The sequence below is a fragment of the Diadema antillarum genome, unplaced genomic scaffold (assembly GCF_040938485.1).
Source record: "Diadema antillarum isolate AM-2024a unplaced genomic scaffold, OU_Dant_1.0 scf00000066, whole genome shotgun sequence".
In the NCBI taxonomy this organism is placed as follows: Eukaryota; Metazoa; Echinodermata; class Echinoidea; order Diadematoida; family Diadematidae; genus Diadema; species Diadema antillarum.
The window spans coordinates 614,784-632,413 of record NW_027270955.1 but is presented as its reverse complement, the minus strand read 5'-3'; the positions used below and the strand labels follow the sequence as shown (position 1 = coordinate 632,413).

Genomic DNA, 17,630 nt, shown 5'->3' with positions numbered 1-17,630 from the left:
AACAAAATGGGAAACTAAAGGGGGGAAATAAGAATTTCCTGTCAGCTTAAACTTCAAACGACATAGGGAGTAATTACATAAAGATGATTAAATAAACAGAATTTCTTTATTTCACTCTTTTTATTTAGTAAGTCAAGGATTCTTGAAATAAATTTAAGAACCAAATATCATTTACAATTCTCATTTAAAAACAAATTGAAATTTCTACCATTTTTATTAACATTGCTTCGTCTCTTATTTCATTTGAATTTGGGCTTGACCCAAGATTCTTCCTTTTTCTCCCTTATTTTTTGCCTTTATTGATATTTTGGGCTTCAAAGATATTATAGAGATCAAAGGTTCATATTTGCAACTCAATTCATGTATCTAATTGTGTTAAATTTGTCTTTTGTTCTTATTGTTATATGGAGGAGCACTTGCTCATGAATGACAACTTGTTCATTTTTGCAATTTTTGCTTTTGTGCCTTGGAAGAGAAAAACGAAGGTGTTCACTCATGCGTAAAGTTTTCCATTTTATTGACCTACTAGGCTGATAGCCAATTAAATAACCTTCAGTATGGTATATAATACATTCATTTTAGCCAAGTATTCTATGAGAAATATAAACTTGACAAAGTGTTTACTTTCTTTTTTTGCTGAGTGTATATATATATATTTCCCTTTGTCTGCCCCTCATTCCTTCCTTATTTAGGACTCTTCCATATACTGGTGTCTATATCACTTTCCAAGGAATTATCCTCTTTTTCCTAAAGCCTGTCATTCTATAAATATTCCATTCCATAACGTCTGAATGAAATACATATAAGTTTCGTTCTTTTCCATAATGTAGTTACTGCAGGTCTTGACTAAATATTCCCGTTCTTCCTTTTGTATAATCTTATATAATACTGTGTAGTCCGATACCTCCCTGAACATTATAAGAATTATTTTTGTACGTTTAATACTCTGCCATCCTCTGTCAGTCTGCTCCCAAATATTTCCCTTTCCTTCCCTCCTTTCATGCATTGTCCGCCCCAAAATGAATTCTGCAGGATTTTTTTTTCTGCCACCTAACCCCCCCCCCCCCGACTCCCTATAAAGAGTACACGAAATCAACGCTTACAAACACACACACAAACACACACACACACACATACACATACGTACATGCCTAGTATGTCCGAGGACCATGACAAACTACCTCCTCTTGAGGACAGATGTTATTTAGCTCTCAATCGTCATGCGGTTAAAAGACTCATAATAAAAAAGAATGCCTTTAACGACGCTCACAAGATTACGCGCGTTTTTTTAAGTTTACAAAATAATCATAGACCTATACATCAGAGGACATGATTTCTCGTTTTGGTATACGTCCGAGATAGCTTTCTCTGATGTTAACATTTTATGTTTCAACATTCGACAGAGGTCAACCACACACAATTACATTTGTCAGACATTATAATGCAAACCTGGGTTCTGTTTGATTAAAACTTGCTATTCTAACAAAATAAGATTTCTGTGACTAAGGTCAATAGCTACAGTTTATGCATTTATACATTGAAAAGCATAATGAAATGTCCATTTATTATTATTATTCTTTAGGGGGAGCACTCGCCTAATATTGTATACCGGCCTGTGCCGTTCAGATGGGTCGCTTTTTTTGAAAAATATATCCTTGAACATGCCCCCCTTTTGAGTCGTAAAATCTCCAACATGCCTCACTTTTTAAAGATCGGTAATTTTATTGTTGAGTGTTTAATCGTAACTTATAATGCAATAGGGCTTTGGTAAATCACTTTTACATTGTACGTCCTCCTACGTACTTTGTTTCCTTTCCAAAATAATGTTGCACATTCATAAATATTCATACAAATGTTCTTTTTAAACGCATATGATAGGTCCTCGAACGCTTTTGTAAATCGGATATGTGTGTTATAGATACAGTGTAGTGTCCTCGTACATCTAGGCAAACTTGATCTGTGCTACCTTTGCAATGAAATGTCCTCGAATGTTTTTACAAACCTGGTCTGTGTTACCTATACAATGAAATGTCCTCATACGTTTATGCAAACCCGTTTTGTGTTCCCAATACAACTGAGTGTCCTCATAAGTTTACGCAAACTTGATCTATGTTACCTTTGCAATGCAATGTCCTCATACAGTTATGCAAACCTGGAATGTGCTACTTTTGCAACTCATTGTCCTCATTCATTTATGCAAACTTGATCTGTGTTACCTATACAGTGTAATGTCCTCGATAGCTTTTGCAAACCCGGTCTGTGTTACCAATAGAATTTAATGTCCTCATAAGTTTATGCAAACATGATCTGTGTTACCTTTACAATGCAATGTCCTCATACATTCATGCAAACTCGGTCTGTGTAAATTACCTGTACAATGTAAGGTCCTCATACGTTGCTGCAGACTTGGTTTGTGTTTCCTGTACAATTTAATGTCCTTATAAGTCTACGCGAACTTGATATGTGTTACCTTTGCAATGTAATGTCCTCGAAAGCTTTTGCAAACCCGGTATGTGTTTCCTATACAATTTAATGTCCTCATACGTTTCGTTTTATTAACTCTCACAACATTCAAGAAGTACGTGTATCTGGAAACAAGCATCTTTTCTAATCCCTTTTTAAATTTCTCATTGTACTGTTTTGTTTATTTTGGTGTACCATGGACTTCGTATCTTTTGAAAAGAGTACTTTTGGTATTATCTTTATTATGATTATTATTATTGTTGTTATTATTATCTCAAACAACACAGTGGTCTTCTTCTTTTTATCATTTTTATAATCTCTTCAATTTTCCAAACTCTATTTTTCTCTCTCATCTTCACTTATCTCTTCCTTTTCTCTCTTCTCATTTCTCTTCTCTCTGCAACCCAGCCCCTCTTCATCTTTGTGTGTGTGTGTGTGTGTGTGTGTGTTGTAAATGCCAGAAATCCTGGTATGATTTTTATGACTTTGGGGTCGAACAGCCAAGTTCCTTATGATCTTTCATCTCGATTCTCACTCATTCAGATTTGTATGTACTTTATAATTATGTATGATCATCATGTGCAACTGTGCACTTTTATGTATTTTTATACTGATGAGTGAAATAAATGAATCTTGAATCTTGAATATTATTGCTATTATCATTAACATCATCATCATTAATATTCTTACTGCAATCCAGTGAACAGCAATAAGACTAAGATTTTAATACAGTTATTGTGCTTTGGCCTGTTTCAGAATTATTCGTAGAGACAAGCAGACAAGTGACAGAGATTCAGTTAACAGTGGAACACCTCTGAAAGAAAGAATAAAAGCCAAATAGATGAGGAAATAATTCAATAAGGTGGAACCATACTTTAAAGGAACAAAAAATCATTCTGTGTAACGTGTATCAAGTACGTTTAGGCCCTGGGCCAGTTCTTTATAAAAAAAACAAAAAACAAAACAAAAAAGCAGTAATATAAATGCATTTTACATTAGGTAATTTTAGCTATCATAAGGAGATTATCATAACAAGGTTCCATTTTACTTATAGAATTCAGATACAAGCAAATTCATCCACTACAAATATTCATATAGATTGTTTTCTAACAATTTTTTTTTTAATAAAACTCAACAGGGAAGAAGGAACTTGACATACATGCTGTCAGGCATTCATAATGTATAAACAACTTTTCTCTTACATGTACAAAATCTTGATGGAATGCAAAAATCTCCAGAAATCACCTCTTCATTTCACTTGAAAGGACAGAAGTAACTTAACCTGAAAACCCCCTTTACAGAAGGACTTCGTTAAATTTCAACTACAAAAAATCGGGTAAAAAAAAAAAAAAAATGCCCAGGTGATGGCTTTTGTTGTCCACGACCAAGGATTTATTTTAAGAACTCAAAAAGCATAGTATAAATCAACCAAAAAAATATTTTTAGAATCTTTGTCTTCTAGGGCCGATTTTTCTTTTTTTAATATTCATCTCTAGCATAGAAATTATAAATGACAAGTTAAACAGATTACTACATTGGTACATAAGCATACTTTCTCATGTGCAAACTACATATAATTGGTTCAACACAAGGGGAAAAATTAGTGTTGCATATATCCACTTTTAAACTTATGCAAGGCTAATGTTCTGTTCTTTAACTTCTATCCCTCTACCTAAAAATGAGAGAGAGAGAGAGAGGGAGAAAAAGAAGTTATGTAAGTGCTACCTAACTGATCCCAACAATTCTGGATTCCCTGTACCACAAACCTTAGTTACCTACATAAATCTGCACATTACATGTATCCCTAACAAACAAATCACATCATCTTCATAGCATTTACCCAATGACTGTACACAGTGTCTCTTTAAGCACCAAGAAATTGATAAGTATTTATTTTACGGTACCTCTACACACCCTAATAAAAAAACCATAACAAAACAAAGGAACAAATAATGTCAGTAATGCCCAATGGATTTTTTCCAGGGTCCCGTTGCATAAATACTATCATGGTAACGTTGCCATTATGGTAACTACCATGGTAACAGAGCTCAGCAAGCAATCAAAATCAATTTTTCCATGGTGCATGTACTTAATATAATGGCAAAGTTATTATATCAGTAAGCTCTCATGCAATGGGACGTATATCTTAGTAAACTACTAAGAAATGAAAATCCACTATTGCAACATACAGATAAATTTTATAACGCAAAGGCCAACCCTCTCTGCTACCAATGCATCCATCCCAGTCTCTTTGTGAGGTTAACAGAAAAGCAAAGGTAAAAAGGTAATCCCTACTGTTCCTAATAATTGGCCCGTATTTCTCCAGTGCATTCCCAGCCTCATTTTGAGATTTTGGGAATTAACATTATACTTCATCCCCACCAAGTCCAACAGTAATGCCAGCCAAATCCGGGTTATATTCCAGAAATCCCACTATAAAACGATACGATATCCATCGTAACACACACAAACACAATAGCTACGAATTGTCAAAAAGTAAAACAAATACAAGGGCTCTCCTACATTTCAAAAGTAGTCCCTATAAATATCAAATGCACGTCATGCATAACACACAAACAAAATTGAATTCACAACCTAATCGTATTGACACATTTTGTCTCCCTGAGCAACGCTCCCTAGCGTCCGATGCAAACAGTGCAATGTTGTAGACAATGGGCTTTCACAAAAAGAGTTTCAGGACAGTACATGGAGCCACTTTAAACGTGGAAAATGGGTGAAATTTGAGCATTTCACTAGACCTTTGAAATTTGACCTCTGGCCTAGTTCACTCAAAAGCTAATCAAGTGATTACCACATCACACTTCATCATTTTGGACCAGGTTGGGGGAAATTTGTTCTTTCCAGTCTGAAGTTATTGCATTGAAGGATAAATTTCATGATTTGACCTTTGGCCTCCAGCTGAGTTAACTAACAAGCTAATGAAATGATTGCCTTATCACACTTCATCCTTGGACCAAGTTTGGGGAAATTTGCTCCTTCCCGTCTCGAGTTATCATGTAAACGGATAAATTTCTTGCTTTGACCTTGACCTTTGACCTTTGACCTCATGCTGATTTCAACCCAAATCTGATCATGTGATTGCCCCATCACACAACATCCTTGGACCAAGTTTGGGATAATTTGCTCCCACCAGTCTTGAGTTATCATGTAAACGGATAAATTTCTTGATTTGACCATGATCTTTGACCTTTGATCTCTCGCCGATTTCACCCCAAATCTACTCAAGTGATTGCCCCATCACACTTCATCCTTGCACCAAGTTTGGGGAAATTTGCTCGTTCCAGTCTTGAGTTATCGCGTAAACGGATAAATTTCATGATCCGACCTTGACCTTTGACCTCAGGCCAATTTCACCCTAAATCTAATCAAGTGAATGCCTTATTCTTCTATTTCCTCTTCACTTCCTGTGAAGGCAATGATTGCTTATTGACAAATAATGGGCAAATATAGAATATTTTGTTTGACCTTTGACACAAATATACTTAGGACAGATATCAGATATGCTACAAAAACATGTCCGCTTCAAGTAATGCACAATACATCTATAAAATGTGGATGTAGTATACTGCACAAGTGGACGCTTTCCTCCTTTATACACTTTGTTAAAAAAATTAAATGCAAACACACACACATTCTCTTTGATTACAAATAATCCATTGCAGTCCATGGTATAACATGCAGATCTAATGTCAATAACTTCCATACTTCTTAGGAAGGATAGATACAATTGTGATGTTTGTTTTATTTCAGCAATGAATTTATGATATCTTACCTTTCACAAGTGTCATGTGATGAGTTTCTTTTCACACCTTCTTAGAAAATACAATTAGTCATGCAAAACATTTGCAATTGTGCATGGAATGTTTGTTCATGGTTTGATAATTCAATGGAAGTTTATACACATAACCATTTCTTGCAGCTATGATTTTCATCATGGTGATCCCTAATAATTGCGACCCATATCTTTGTGTGTGTACATATATAGCTCTTGTATTCTTTTCCTCATTGAGTTAAGAGGAATTCAATGAGAATTTAGTTTCTTTTGTTTGATAATGTTATAAACCCTGTATTTAATCTTAGTCCAGGGTAGTTTCGCAAGTACAGGATATTTCTCTTGACACTCAATGCATTCTACTTTCCCTGGGACTTTGAAAGTCCTATAATTTGTTTTGAAGAATGTGTCCACAGCATGCTGTTGGGCTGTTGTCCAGGTAATACGTTCAGCTGAAAAAAAGAAAAAGAAAAGAAGAGCTTTTGTAGGTGAGTGAAAAGAATTCACGTACGTATTTGATAACTTCAGGACAGCCACATGTGATGCAAAAATTCGACTAAAATTGAAAACTTTTCAAAATCTGTTTTACTTAGTAATGTACAGATGTCACATATATGTACGTGCAAACCATGGAACCAAGGAACTGGGACAAATGATTCAGAAAATGTCAAACACTGGGACATTCCTGAATTCCCTATACATTACTATGGACAAATTTTTATCTATTTTTTTTTTTTTACAAAAAAAGTTTGTGAAGGGTGAAATTTGCTCTTCCTGTTAACCCGAGAAATAGGGACTGTCTCTGTCAAACAGGTACAGTTGGTAGGTATTATTTCATCATTTTTTCACTTGACCTTTTTCAAACCCCTATATTGTCCCACTTGAATTACTAATAGTGTGGTGTATTTTAAGCTTGGTAAAAGAATCAAAATAAATGGCGGTAATTTGTCCATGCAGTATTCTTTAAAGACCATTTCAGAAGCAAAACCAATCAGTAGAAAGCTAAGAAGTAGAATACAACAATGAAAGTTTCGTGCATTTTCACCGCTTACCAGCTGAGCATTTTGCTTCAGCAACACTAAAATATGCGAGCTTCAAATATAGGCTTCATTGCACCCCTCACATGTTCCAGTGAAGGACGTGGGCTTACCAAGAAGAAGAAGAAGAAGAAGAATTATCTGACATCATGTCATGAGAGAGCAAGGCTGTGATTACATTGGTTTTACATTGAAAAAATGGATTATTTTTTATTTTCCACATCAAGAATTTGAATTTTTTATAGTAGAACCTCAAAGAATGGCTTATTATAAATCAATAGAAAGCTTGTGAGCTAAAGAACTTAAATGTAAGAAGAAATTTATCTATAATGCTCAAATATGTTAATTACAGTCACAATTTTCATATGCACCTCCTAGCGACCAGAAATGGCAAAAACCAGTCGTCTTTTCCTTTCCAAAGCCTGTGACGTCATTGGTTGTAGCAAGTTGCGTGAAACCGGCTAGTAAACAAACACAATACTAACGCAAGTAATCACACCTTAGTTCTCATGAGACGATGTCAGAGAATTCTGGCTGATGTACAATGCAATACAGCCCATCTTCAGAGCTTGTGAATTTGAGTTCTAAAGTAAATACTCGGCTGGCAATCCGTGAAAATGCATGAAACTTGCATTGTTGTATTTTGTAGCTTACAAGCATTCCATTAGTGTTTAATTTGTCAATTCAAATTTTTGCTTCCAATAAGGTCTTCAAGATTAATACAAACAAAATGGATTCACGTCTGAGTCAACTTTCTGTGTATTCACACGTAACTTAACTGTGATAGAATTATAAACCTGAACATAGCGCGACAGGTATGTTGTCTTGACTCTTCACTACCTTGACATATCATATTAACCCATTCACTACTATATTCTGTAAATCCCCATAGACTTTGTACAGGGCCCACCCGGTTCCCATAGGCAACGGGTTAAAGAAGCTATAACCTGAAATTTCTTTAAATTTGACCTGTGACCTTTAACCTTCATACTCTAGATCTCCAGATTTTCTTCCCAGGGTGATACATGCTTTGAACAGGTTCAAAGTTTTAATCTCAAACAGTTCTTGAGATTAGGTTAAGCTGATGGATCTATGGATGGACAACCTAAAAACAATTTCTCTGGCACCACCTTTGGGTTGACCGAGAGATAAGTAAATACACCCCCTTAAAATAGGACTACCAGCAAAATATGAACTACATGTAATGGTTACCTTTTGATCTCTTTGCAACAGGATGGCTCCTGCTTGGCTTCATAGTCCCACACGGTCCATCGCTCTCATCTGAGAGCTCTGGGAAGAAAAAAACAACCCATTAATATCCTACATTAATTTACCATGGCAATGCAGTTTCCAACACATTAAAACATGACGTCTTGCTTGAAAAATTAGGAAGTAGTTCGATCCGCAATATTTCTACCTGATTTATTGCCATATGCCGTTACCATGGCAATGCAGTTTCTGACACATTCAAAAAAGAGGTCTTGCATATCTTCACCATAAGACCAATGTGTGTGCCAAATTTTATGAGCACTGCCCAGAAACTGAGGAAGAAGATTTGCATCGGACGGACCAGCCGACCAACCACACGCTGATCCCTATACACCTCCTTCAAATTTAGTTTGGCTGTGGTATTAAAAAAAAAAAAAAAAATCATATAAATTAGCACAAGTGGAGTGCAACTGGCAGTCTCCCCTGCATTATGCAATTCATGGCAACATTCTTGACTTTGTGACATGGAAATATCACACAAATTCTTTAATATCCCTAAAAGTTGTATAGAATGTGCATGTGCATACTTTCTAAATTATGTTAAAAATTCGAAAACTTAACCTTAGGTTAGGTTTTTTTATGTCGATGACGCCGCCATTTAAAAACGGCGCCTATGTCTCGCTTCTACTATGCAGGCGAGAGAAATATTTGGGACAAAATTTCATGTGTCTGTGTAGAAATTCTGTATTCCTAATGTAGTACAGTACTTTACTGAACAACTTTGTGAGGACATTCATCTGTGAATGTAACACAGAACTTATTTCAATAAATGTATGAGGACATTACAACGCAAAAATAACAGTTCTTGTTTGGATTAATGTTACATATGAAACACAGAACTAGTATGCATAAATGTACGAGGACCTTACACAGAAATGTAACACAGAACTTATTTCCATAGATGCATGAGGATATTACATTGCAAAAATAACAGTTCTTGTTTGGATTAATGTTACATATGAAACACAGAACTAGTATGCATAAATGTACGAGGACCTTACACAGAAATGTAACACAGAAATTGTTGCCATAAATGTATGAGGACATTAAACAGCAAAGAAAAAACACAGTGCTTGTTCGCACAAAGTATGAGGGCATCAAAACTGCAAATATGACACAGACATTTTTCACCTATACAAAGGAGGACATTCCATTGTTGAATTTATAACTTCTCTTCCGTTCTTCTTTTTCTTTCTCTATTGTGCCTTTTTTTGCACCTCTTTTAAAAGCCAATGAAAAAGCATTTCCCCTCCCCCAGATATTAATTGGACTACTTTGTATTCATTCGTACTTTTCTATTAAACTTTCTAAATACATGTTCTTTGCTTTTAACTTTTTCCAAGTTGAAATAGGACCATCAGAAAAATATGTACTAATAGTTACCTCTTGATCTCTTTCCAATTCCATGGCTCTTGCTTAACTTAGTTCCATCCCTCTCATCTGAGGGCTCTAGAAAAAAAAAATAGTTGCAACACAAAGTACAATCTTATAGCCAACTAAATCACTCCACACAACTTAATGCTGTTTATTGCATTTAATATCTGAGATTACTACAAATAATATACCATGGCACCATACCACTCCAGTGTGCATGAATATCACTTTTAATTATGGGAAATGTATCAGGATACATTTAAAGTAGGAAATTGGTCTTATTCAAATGACACCGTGTCAGCCATATATGACGATGATCCATCGAATGGTTCTTAAATTATCGTGAGAAAGGGCAATTTTCATGTATACAGTGACATCTATGACCTTGACCTTTAACCTCATGACTTTCAAATCTAATCAGACCATTGTTCCTCCCCATATGCATACATGAGCCAAGTTTGAAGTTGATCCGTCAAATGGTTAACTTATTGTGAGAACAACCCATTTTTATGTATATGACTTCTATGACCTTTGACCTTTGACCTTGAGACCCACTCATCTAATCAGATCATTGTTCCTCCCATATGCATACATGAGCCTAGTTTGGAGTTGATTCGTCAAATGGTTCTGAAGTCATCACGAGAACAAAAACGCGACGGACGGACAGACAGCAGACTGACGGACGGACAACCCGAAAACATAATCCCTCCAGCACCCACCTTTGGTGGGCGAAGGCATACAAAATTTAGGCCATGCATACATTCTTCAAGATAACAGAAAGAGCAAAATAAGATTAAGCATGACACATTACTAATAACATGTTTACTCAATTTCAGCTTATGATATGTTACATGTAGACATAGGGATACCCACCATACACCCATATTTTCATGAAGTACAATGTTTTCATGAAATACTTTATTGGCAAAAAATGAAGTAGAATATATAATAAAGAAGTTTGGAAGACACAAATTCCTTTGAGAAACCTTGAGATATGGATTACTGACCAAACACTACACTAACCAGTTAAATATCTGTGATGTCAGTAGATGTATTTCTAGGTACATTTAACTTCTTTTAATTTGAATATCATGAGGACACAGTTGTTTAAAAAAAAGAAATGATGCCAGATGCAATATAAATATAAAAGTAACTGAATATCAGTAATAGGATGGTGTGCAAACAAGGTGTAACTCTAAGATACATTAAATAAACTTACGTCTACTTGACTGGTCATCTTCTTGAACATCTCCATCAGGGGCATCGTCTTCTTCACACGACTCTGCAGTGAAAATAGAGAGATGAGAGACTTGGGAGAGGGGGTTTGTCCAATGTTTCAAATTTTAGAAAGACAGTTGACTTCAGAAAGGTTGACCTACTTAAAGCACAATTCTCCGGTATGTGGCACTTTCAGTAGCTGTCATTCTAATTATGTTAAATGATCCCTCAACAGCCTACTATACAGATTTCTCCTCTGGACGTCACAGCCTTGTGGCCCTATACACCGCACCTCAAGTGGGCACAGAGTACTCCAAGTACCTCTTCACCTTCAAATGTTTTACATCATGTGTAGGTGGGCTCAACAGGAGAAAGATCCAGCTGGTCTTCACACTAGACAACAAGAGTGGGAATATCCTTGGACGTCATGTGTTGGATGTCAGGGTATGCGCTTGCCCAGGGAGGGATTGGAAAACGGAAGAGAAAGCCTTTGAGAGGTCCAAAGCACCTCAGAAGAAACCCCTCGAGAGGTTGGAGCAAAGTGACATTAGTGGTGGGCGTTACATCTTTCTCAAAGAAGGCGAAGAAGGACAAAGAGACGTTCTACATTCTGGTTCAAGGGTGTGAGAAGTATGAACTCTTCAGGAAGATCAAGGAGAGTCTTGACTTGATGGACTATGTTGAACCGAGTCAGATCAGCCAGTACAGACAACAACAAGCTCAGCAACAAATGCAACTGAATCAACATATCTGCGATGAGCTGCAACGTTACTACAGGAAAATAAGTCGAAGACACTGGGTGGGAATGAGAAACAACAGTGGCACACCTCTCTCTCTCTCGTCCGTTTTTCTTCTATGCATATTTTACAAGTGTTACAGTGCATAGTTTTACTTATTTTGTTATTCTTATAAGTGGATTATGATTTCATTCATGTCATGTTTTAAATCTTGGAGTGCTACACAGCTATGTCAAACATTCACTGTAATTGATCGCTACTTACTAACTACAGGGGAAAATGTATTAGTTGTGAATATGACAATAAGATTGTACATACGTTTTGTACACACTTTTCAGAACTCATGGTGTCACAGTCACTGTGTTACAGAACATGTATTTATAATCTATGTCATAATTCTACTGTCAATTAATTCTTTCCACTGGGTTCTACTTGGTTATTGTCATTGAGTCTCTGATACACCCATTCAACATTACCAGTTTTCTAAATGTTCATTAACTTCACAGATTTGGACAGAAAATCAAGTGCGCAAAAATCCATGTCCATTTTGCGTCACGGTGTTACGGTTCTAATTAATAGCTCATAACTCATTTATCACTGTGAAGTTTTATTCATTCTTTTCTTTTCAAAGTTGCTTGTGATGATAGTCATAGATACACAATAAAACATTGTTCTCAAGTCTTACTGATTGTTTATTATTTTAATACAGTTATGGAGTGAAAATCTAATCAAAGTGTCAGTGTTACAGTTCAAAGTTTACCTTATTTTGTTTTTTTATTAGTGATTTATAATTTCAATCATGTCTTGTTTTATCTTGACGTGTTACACAGCTATGTCAAACATTCACTGTAAATGATTGCTTCTAACTACCTACAGGGAAAAATATATGAGTTGTGAGTACGACAATAAGATTTTACATACAGTTTGTACACACTTTGTTGAAGTCACGTTGTTACAGTCACGGTATTACTGTGCACTTAGTTATAATCTAAGTCACAATTCTACTGTCAATCAAAATTTTCTTTCACTGGGTTCTACTTGGTTATTGTCATTGAGTCTCTGATACACCCATTCAACATTACCATGTTTTCAAAATGTTCATTAACTTCACAGAGTTTGGACAGAAAATCAAGTGCGCAAATATCCATGTCCATTTTGCGTCATGGTGTTATGGTACTAATTAATAGCTCATAACTCATTTATCACTGTGAAGTTTTATTCATTCTTTTCTTTTCAAAGTTGCTTGTGATGATAGTCATAGATACACAATAAAACTTTGTTCTCAAGTCTCACTGTTTGTTTATTATTTACATTTATTGAGTGAAAATCTAGTCAAAAGTGTCACAGTGTTATCGTGGAATTGCCCATTAAATAAACTTACGTCTACTTGACTGGTCATCTTCTTGAACATCTCCATCAGGGGCATCGTCTTCTTCACACGACTCTGCAGTGAAAATAGAGAGATGAGAGACTTGGGAGAGGGGGTTTGTCCAATGTTTCAAATTTTAGAAAGACAGTTGACTTCAGAAAGGTTGACCTACTTAAAGCACAATTCTCCGGTATGTGGCACTTTCAGTAGCTGTCATTCTAATTATGTTAAATGATCCCTCAACAGCCTACTATACAGATTTCTCCTCTGGACGTCACAGCCTTGTGGCCCTATACACCGCACCTCAAGTGGGCACAGAGTACTCCAAGTACCTCTTCACCTTCAAATGTTTTACATCATGTGTAGGTGGGCTCAACAGGAGAAAGATCCAGCTGGTCTCCACACTAGACAACAAGAGTGGGAATATCCTTGGACGTCAGGTGTTGGATGTCAGGGTGTGCGCTTGCCCAGGGAGGGATTGGAAAACGGAAGAGAAAGCCTTTGAGAGGTCCAAAGCACCTCAGAAGAAATAGTAAACCCCTCGAGAGGTTGGAGCAAAGTGACATTAGTGGTGGGCGTTACATCTTTCTCAAAGAAGGCGAAGAAGGACAAAGAGACGTTCTACAATCTGGTTCAAGGGTGTGAGAAGTATGAACTCTTCAGGAAGATCAAGGAGAGTCTTGACTTGATGGACTATGTTGAACCGAGTCAGATCAGCCAGTACAGACAACAACAAGCTCAGCAACAAATGCAACTGAATCAACATATCTGCGATGAGCTGCAACGCTACTACAGGAAAAAAGAGTCGAAGAAACTGAGTGGGAATGAGAAACAAAAGTGGCACACCTCTCTCTCTCACGTATGTTTTTCTTCTATGCATATTTTACAAGAAAAATACTAAAACACTGCCTTTCAGCACTCTTTCGAAAAGTGGGTGTGATCATTTCCTGTACAATGTCTTAAAAAGATGTCATACTCCCAGACATTGAAATTTGTACCTCTGTGTTACTGTGACTGTCAATAGATCTAAAGAACTAAACTGGATCAAAAATCATTCCATGGGTTTCTAGATACCTTCCCCCTCCCTTTTCCTCATCGAATGAACCAGGATATTTTTTTCACTACACTGGGCTGTACTACCACAACTCTAGGAACATGCGGGTGAATGTATACTTCCAGCATATATGAATAAGCCTCTGTGGATTAATGTTGTACTCGTATATCAGAATGAAAAGTGTTTTGGAATAAAGATGTTTAAGAATACTTGTACTCACCATTAAGATTGACATTGATACTGTCCAAGGACATCCCAGAACACTCGCTCATCTGTCCCTTTTCCATTAGCAGCAGTATTTTTGCGATCTTAGCTACCTGTAGTGTGTTCTCGGGCAATCTATAAAATTCTCTATGTACTTGAATGTTGTGGCCCATAAAGGTGGCGAGTACATCCAGTTCATTGTCCTTCAGACATAATATCTGGGACATGGTCGCCACATGTTTCCTCAGCTGAGTGGATGTGATGTTTTCTGGATGTTCTGCTCCAGACGACTGAGCACACTTTCTCACAGCATCACAACCCCTATACGGTGTGGTACAACCTGGGCGTGCAAACAGGTACATATTGGACTCTAGGACTCCAGCATCTTGCCTAACGTTTTCATCTGCCAAAACATCAAGTGCTTCTTTCATTCCCTTCGTCAGAACCACAGGAACTGTTCTCCCTCTCTTTCCGGGTATTTCAACTCTTGACAGTTTCTTGCAAAGCTCCTTTTCAAGCTTGTTGAGGCCCTGTAGAACGTCTTTGTTGACTTCTCCAGTACGTTTTTTGTAGTTTTCTACTGTCATCCTTTCCACCTCTCCACTACGCTTCCTATTAAACAGGACAGTCTGGGCAAGCATAGCTTGACCCAACTTGGAGAAATCTTCCCTGCTTACAGAACCTGCTGTGATGTGTGCCATTGACTCCTGCACCTGGCCCTGGATGGTCTTGTGCACCTTTTGTATGTCAGATGACAAAGGAATTATTGTTGGTCTGTTCCTCTTTGCTGCGTACAGAGTCTTGAGGGCACCTGTTGAAACTTTCTCAGCCCATTCAATAGAGCACAGTTCACCAAACTGTTCAGCCTTTTCTTTCTGACTTGTGTCCATTTTTTTCAGTGCATCAGCCATAAGAATCCTGGCACACTTTTTGAGTGAGTGTCCTACTTTCAGCGCTAGTGAAGGTGTCTTATACTTCCCTGAGCTTTCATCCAAGCCTGCTATATTGTTGACAGCTCTGACCACATCATCAAACACCTGTGGGTCAATGGTCTCAGACAAGCAGTTGATGCCTGGTCTTATAGATCTCATTTGAAGGAGTAGCCGACCCATTTCCCTCAACTTTTGTCCAACATAGTTGTAATGGTTTTCTGAATCCTGGAACTTTGACAGAAGTTGTGCACCTAGCTTTATGATTAAATCATCATGCCGCACTGCCAAACTAACATCATCATGAGTCATTCGACGGAAGACCTCATCCCGAAGTCTTACAGGCACTTCTTTTGGCATTGGCAGCATCATGGAACATTGAGACTGAAAACTTCCAGATTCCTTTATTTCGCTTCCAACACACTTCTTTCTGTGTTTCCATAGGTCACTCCTAATGAACCATCCAAAACACTGAGTACAAGGCAAGAAGTCTTTCACTGCTGTTTCATATGTTGGTCGTTTGTAAGGAATGATCAGACCCTTTCCTTCTCTTAGAACTTGAAGATTATGAGAATGGTTGCCCTTATTGCGCAAAATCTCAAGTAAATTATGCCTATTCTTTGACTTCTTTGGATGTGCCATGATTCTTTTCACTTCAATTTCATTGGAATGATGCATTTCAATGTGTAGGGCAAATTTTGGTGTGTCTTTTTCACAAAAGACACAAAAGTGACGTTTGTCCCACTTCCTTCCAGTTGCATTATTTGCTGTTAGAACCTTGATATCCTGAGGTTTCTCTGCCATGTCCATCTCTTGATTTCCAGCATGGTTTTCTGATTCAGGTTGACTGGTATTGGGCTCATATGGATGATCTGCTCTGGATGTACAAGGTATGTCCATCTCTTGATTTCCAGCATAGTTTTCTGATTCTGACCTATGTGTAAAGCCAGGTTGACTAGTATTAGCCTCATATGGATGATCTGCTCTGGATGTACACGGTATGTCCATCTCTTGATTTCCAGCATAGTTTTCTGATTCTGACCTATGTGTAAAGCCAGGTTGACTAGTATTAGCCTCATATGGATGAGCTGCTCTGGATGTACGCGGTAAGCGATATGGAAAGACATCAGAATCACAATCATCACTGCTGACTCCACTTGGATTCACCCATGTTGGGTCAGCATCATCATCATCATCATCATATTTCTTCCTATGGAAACAAATAAAACACAAAGTAAATGCAAATGCAATAATCAAAATGAAATATTTTGCCAAGCAAAGCTGGATCTGAAAATAGCTGAGGAATGTCTCCTCATAATTATCACCTATTTCTATTAATACCCCCCATAAAGAGTCATCTCTATAAGTCACTTTATGACATGATACCAGACACAACACACATCAATCTTTAAATATTTGCTTCTTTCTTTTACAGCACCCCCTCCCCCCCCCCCCCCCCCCCCCCCCCCCCCACGGAACTAGAATCTACTGATAGACCACACTTAGTTATCTAACAATTGAAAGAAACCAAACCCTGGGAAAAGTAAATTTTAATGAAAAGAAAACAGGGAGGGAAACAAATTATTTTACATGTTTAATTAACATTGGGGAACAGAAGAAATGTCATGAAAGTCTGAGAAGTCTCAATTTACTTTCAATGCCACACTACTTATGGTCAACCCTAAATATGTTTCATACCTAAACTTTGGTATTTTCTGCATCATCTCTATGGATTGGATTTTGACACAGAAATTGTTTACATATTAAAACGAGGACATACATGTATCACTACTACAACGTAAGCAATTTAGAGCATATTTATTGAGGATCCCTATAGGAACCCTTTGAAGGTACAGTGGAACATCGTTATAACAAGGTGCTTGGGACCAGAGAAATTACTTCTTTCTCTCAAAACTTTGTTATATCAGGGCATAAAATACAATAGAATACAAAGAGTTGGGACCAGAAAAAAATACCTTGTTATAACAAGAGTTTGTTAGATCAGTGCTCTTTATAACAAGGTTTGACTGTATTACTTACCACAGATTCTTCCATATCTTCATGAGCATCTTTTTCGCTGTTTCCTCTCGTTTACTGGAGTTTCCTTGGCCAGAGTGGACTGCAATACATGGGAAAAAGACATAAAATATTTCAACAGCAAATTCATCAAAGAAATTGTTTAT

General features: G+C 37.0%; 1 protein-coding gene and 1 long non-coding RNA gene across 2 annotated transcripts; both read right to left on the bottom strand.

Annotated features, from left to right (window-relative positions):
- Window positions 1-8,300: 8,300 nt before the first annotated feature.
- On the bottom strand, window positions 8,301-11,894 carry LOC139716560 (uncharacterized). The gene is made up of 3 exons (XR_011709909.1): window positions 11,156-11,894; window positions 9,946-10,011; window positions 8,301-8,583 (listed from the first exon to the last, which is right to left on the bottom strand). It is a non-coding gene; the product is annotated as an uncharacterized lncRNA (long non-coding RNA).
- Window positions 11,895-14,514: 2,620 nt separating this feature from the next.
- Window positions 14,515-15,816, bottom strand: LOC139716491 (uncharacterized). The gene has a single exon (XM_071628032.1). The coding sequence runs from the start codon at window positions 15,814-15,816 to the stop codon at window positions 14,515-14,517; it is 1,302 nt and encodes a 433-aa protein (XP_071484133.1).
- Between the last annotated feature and the right edge of the window lie 1,814 nt (window positions 15,817-17,630).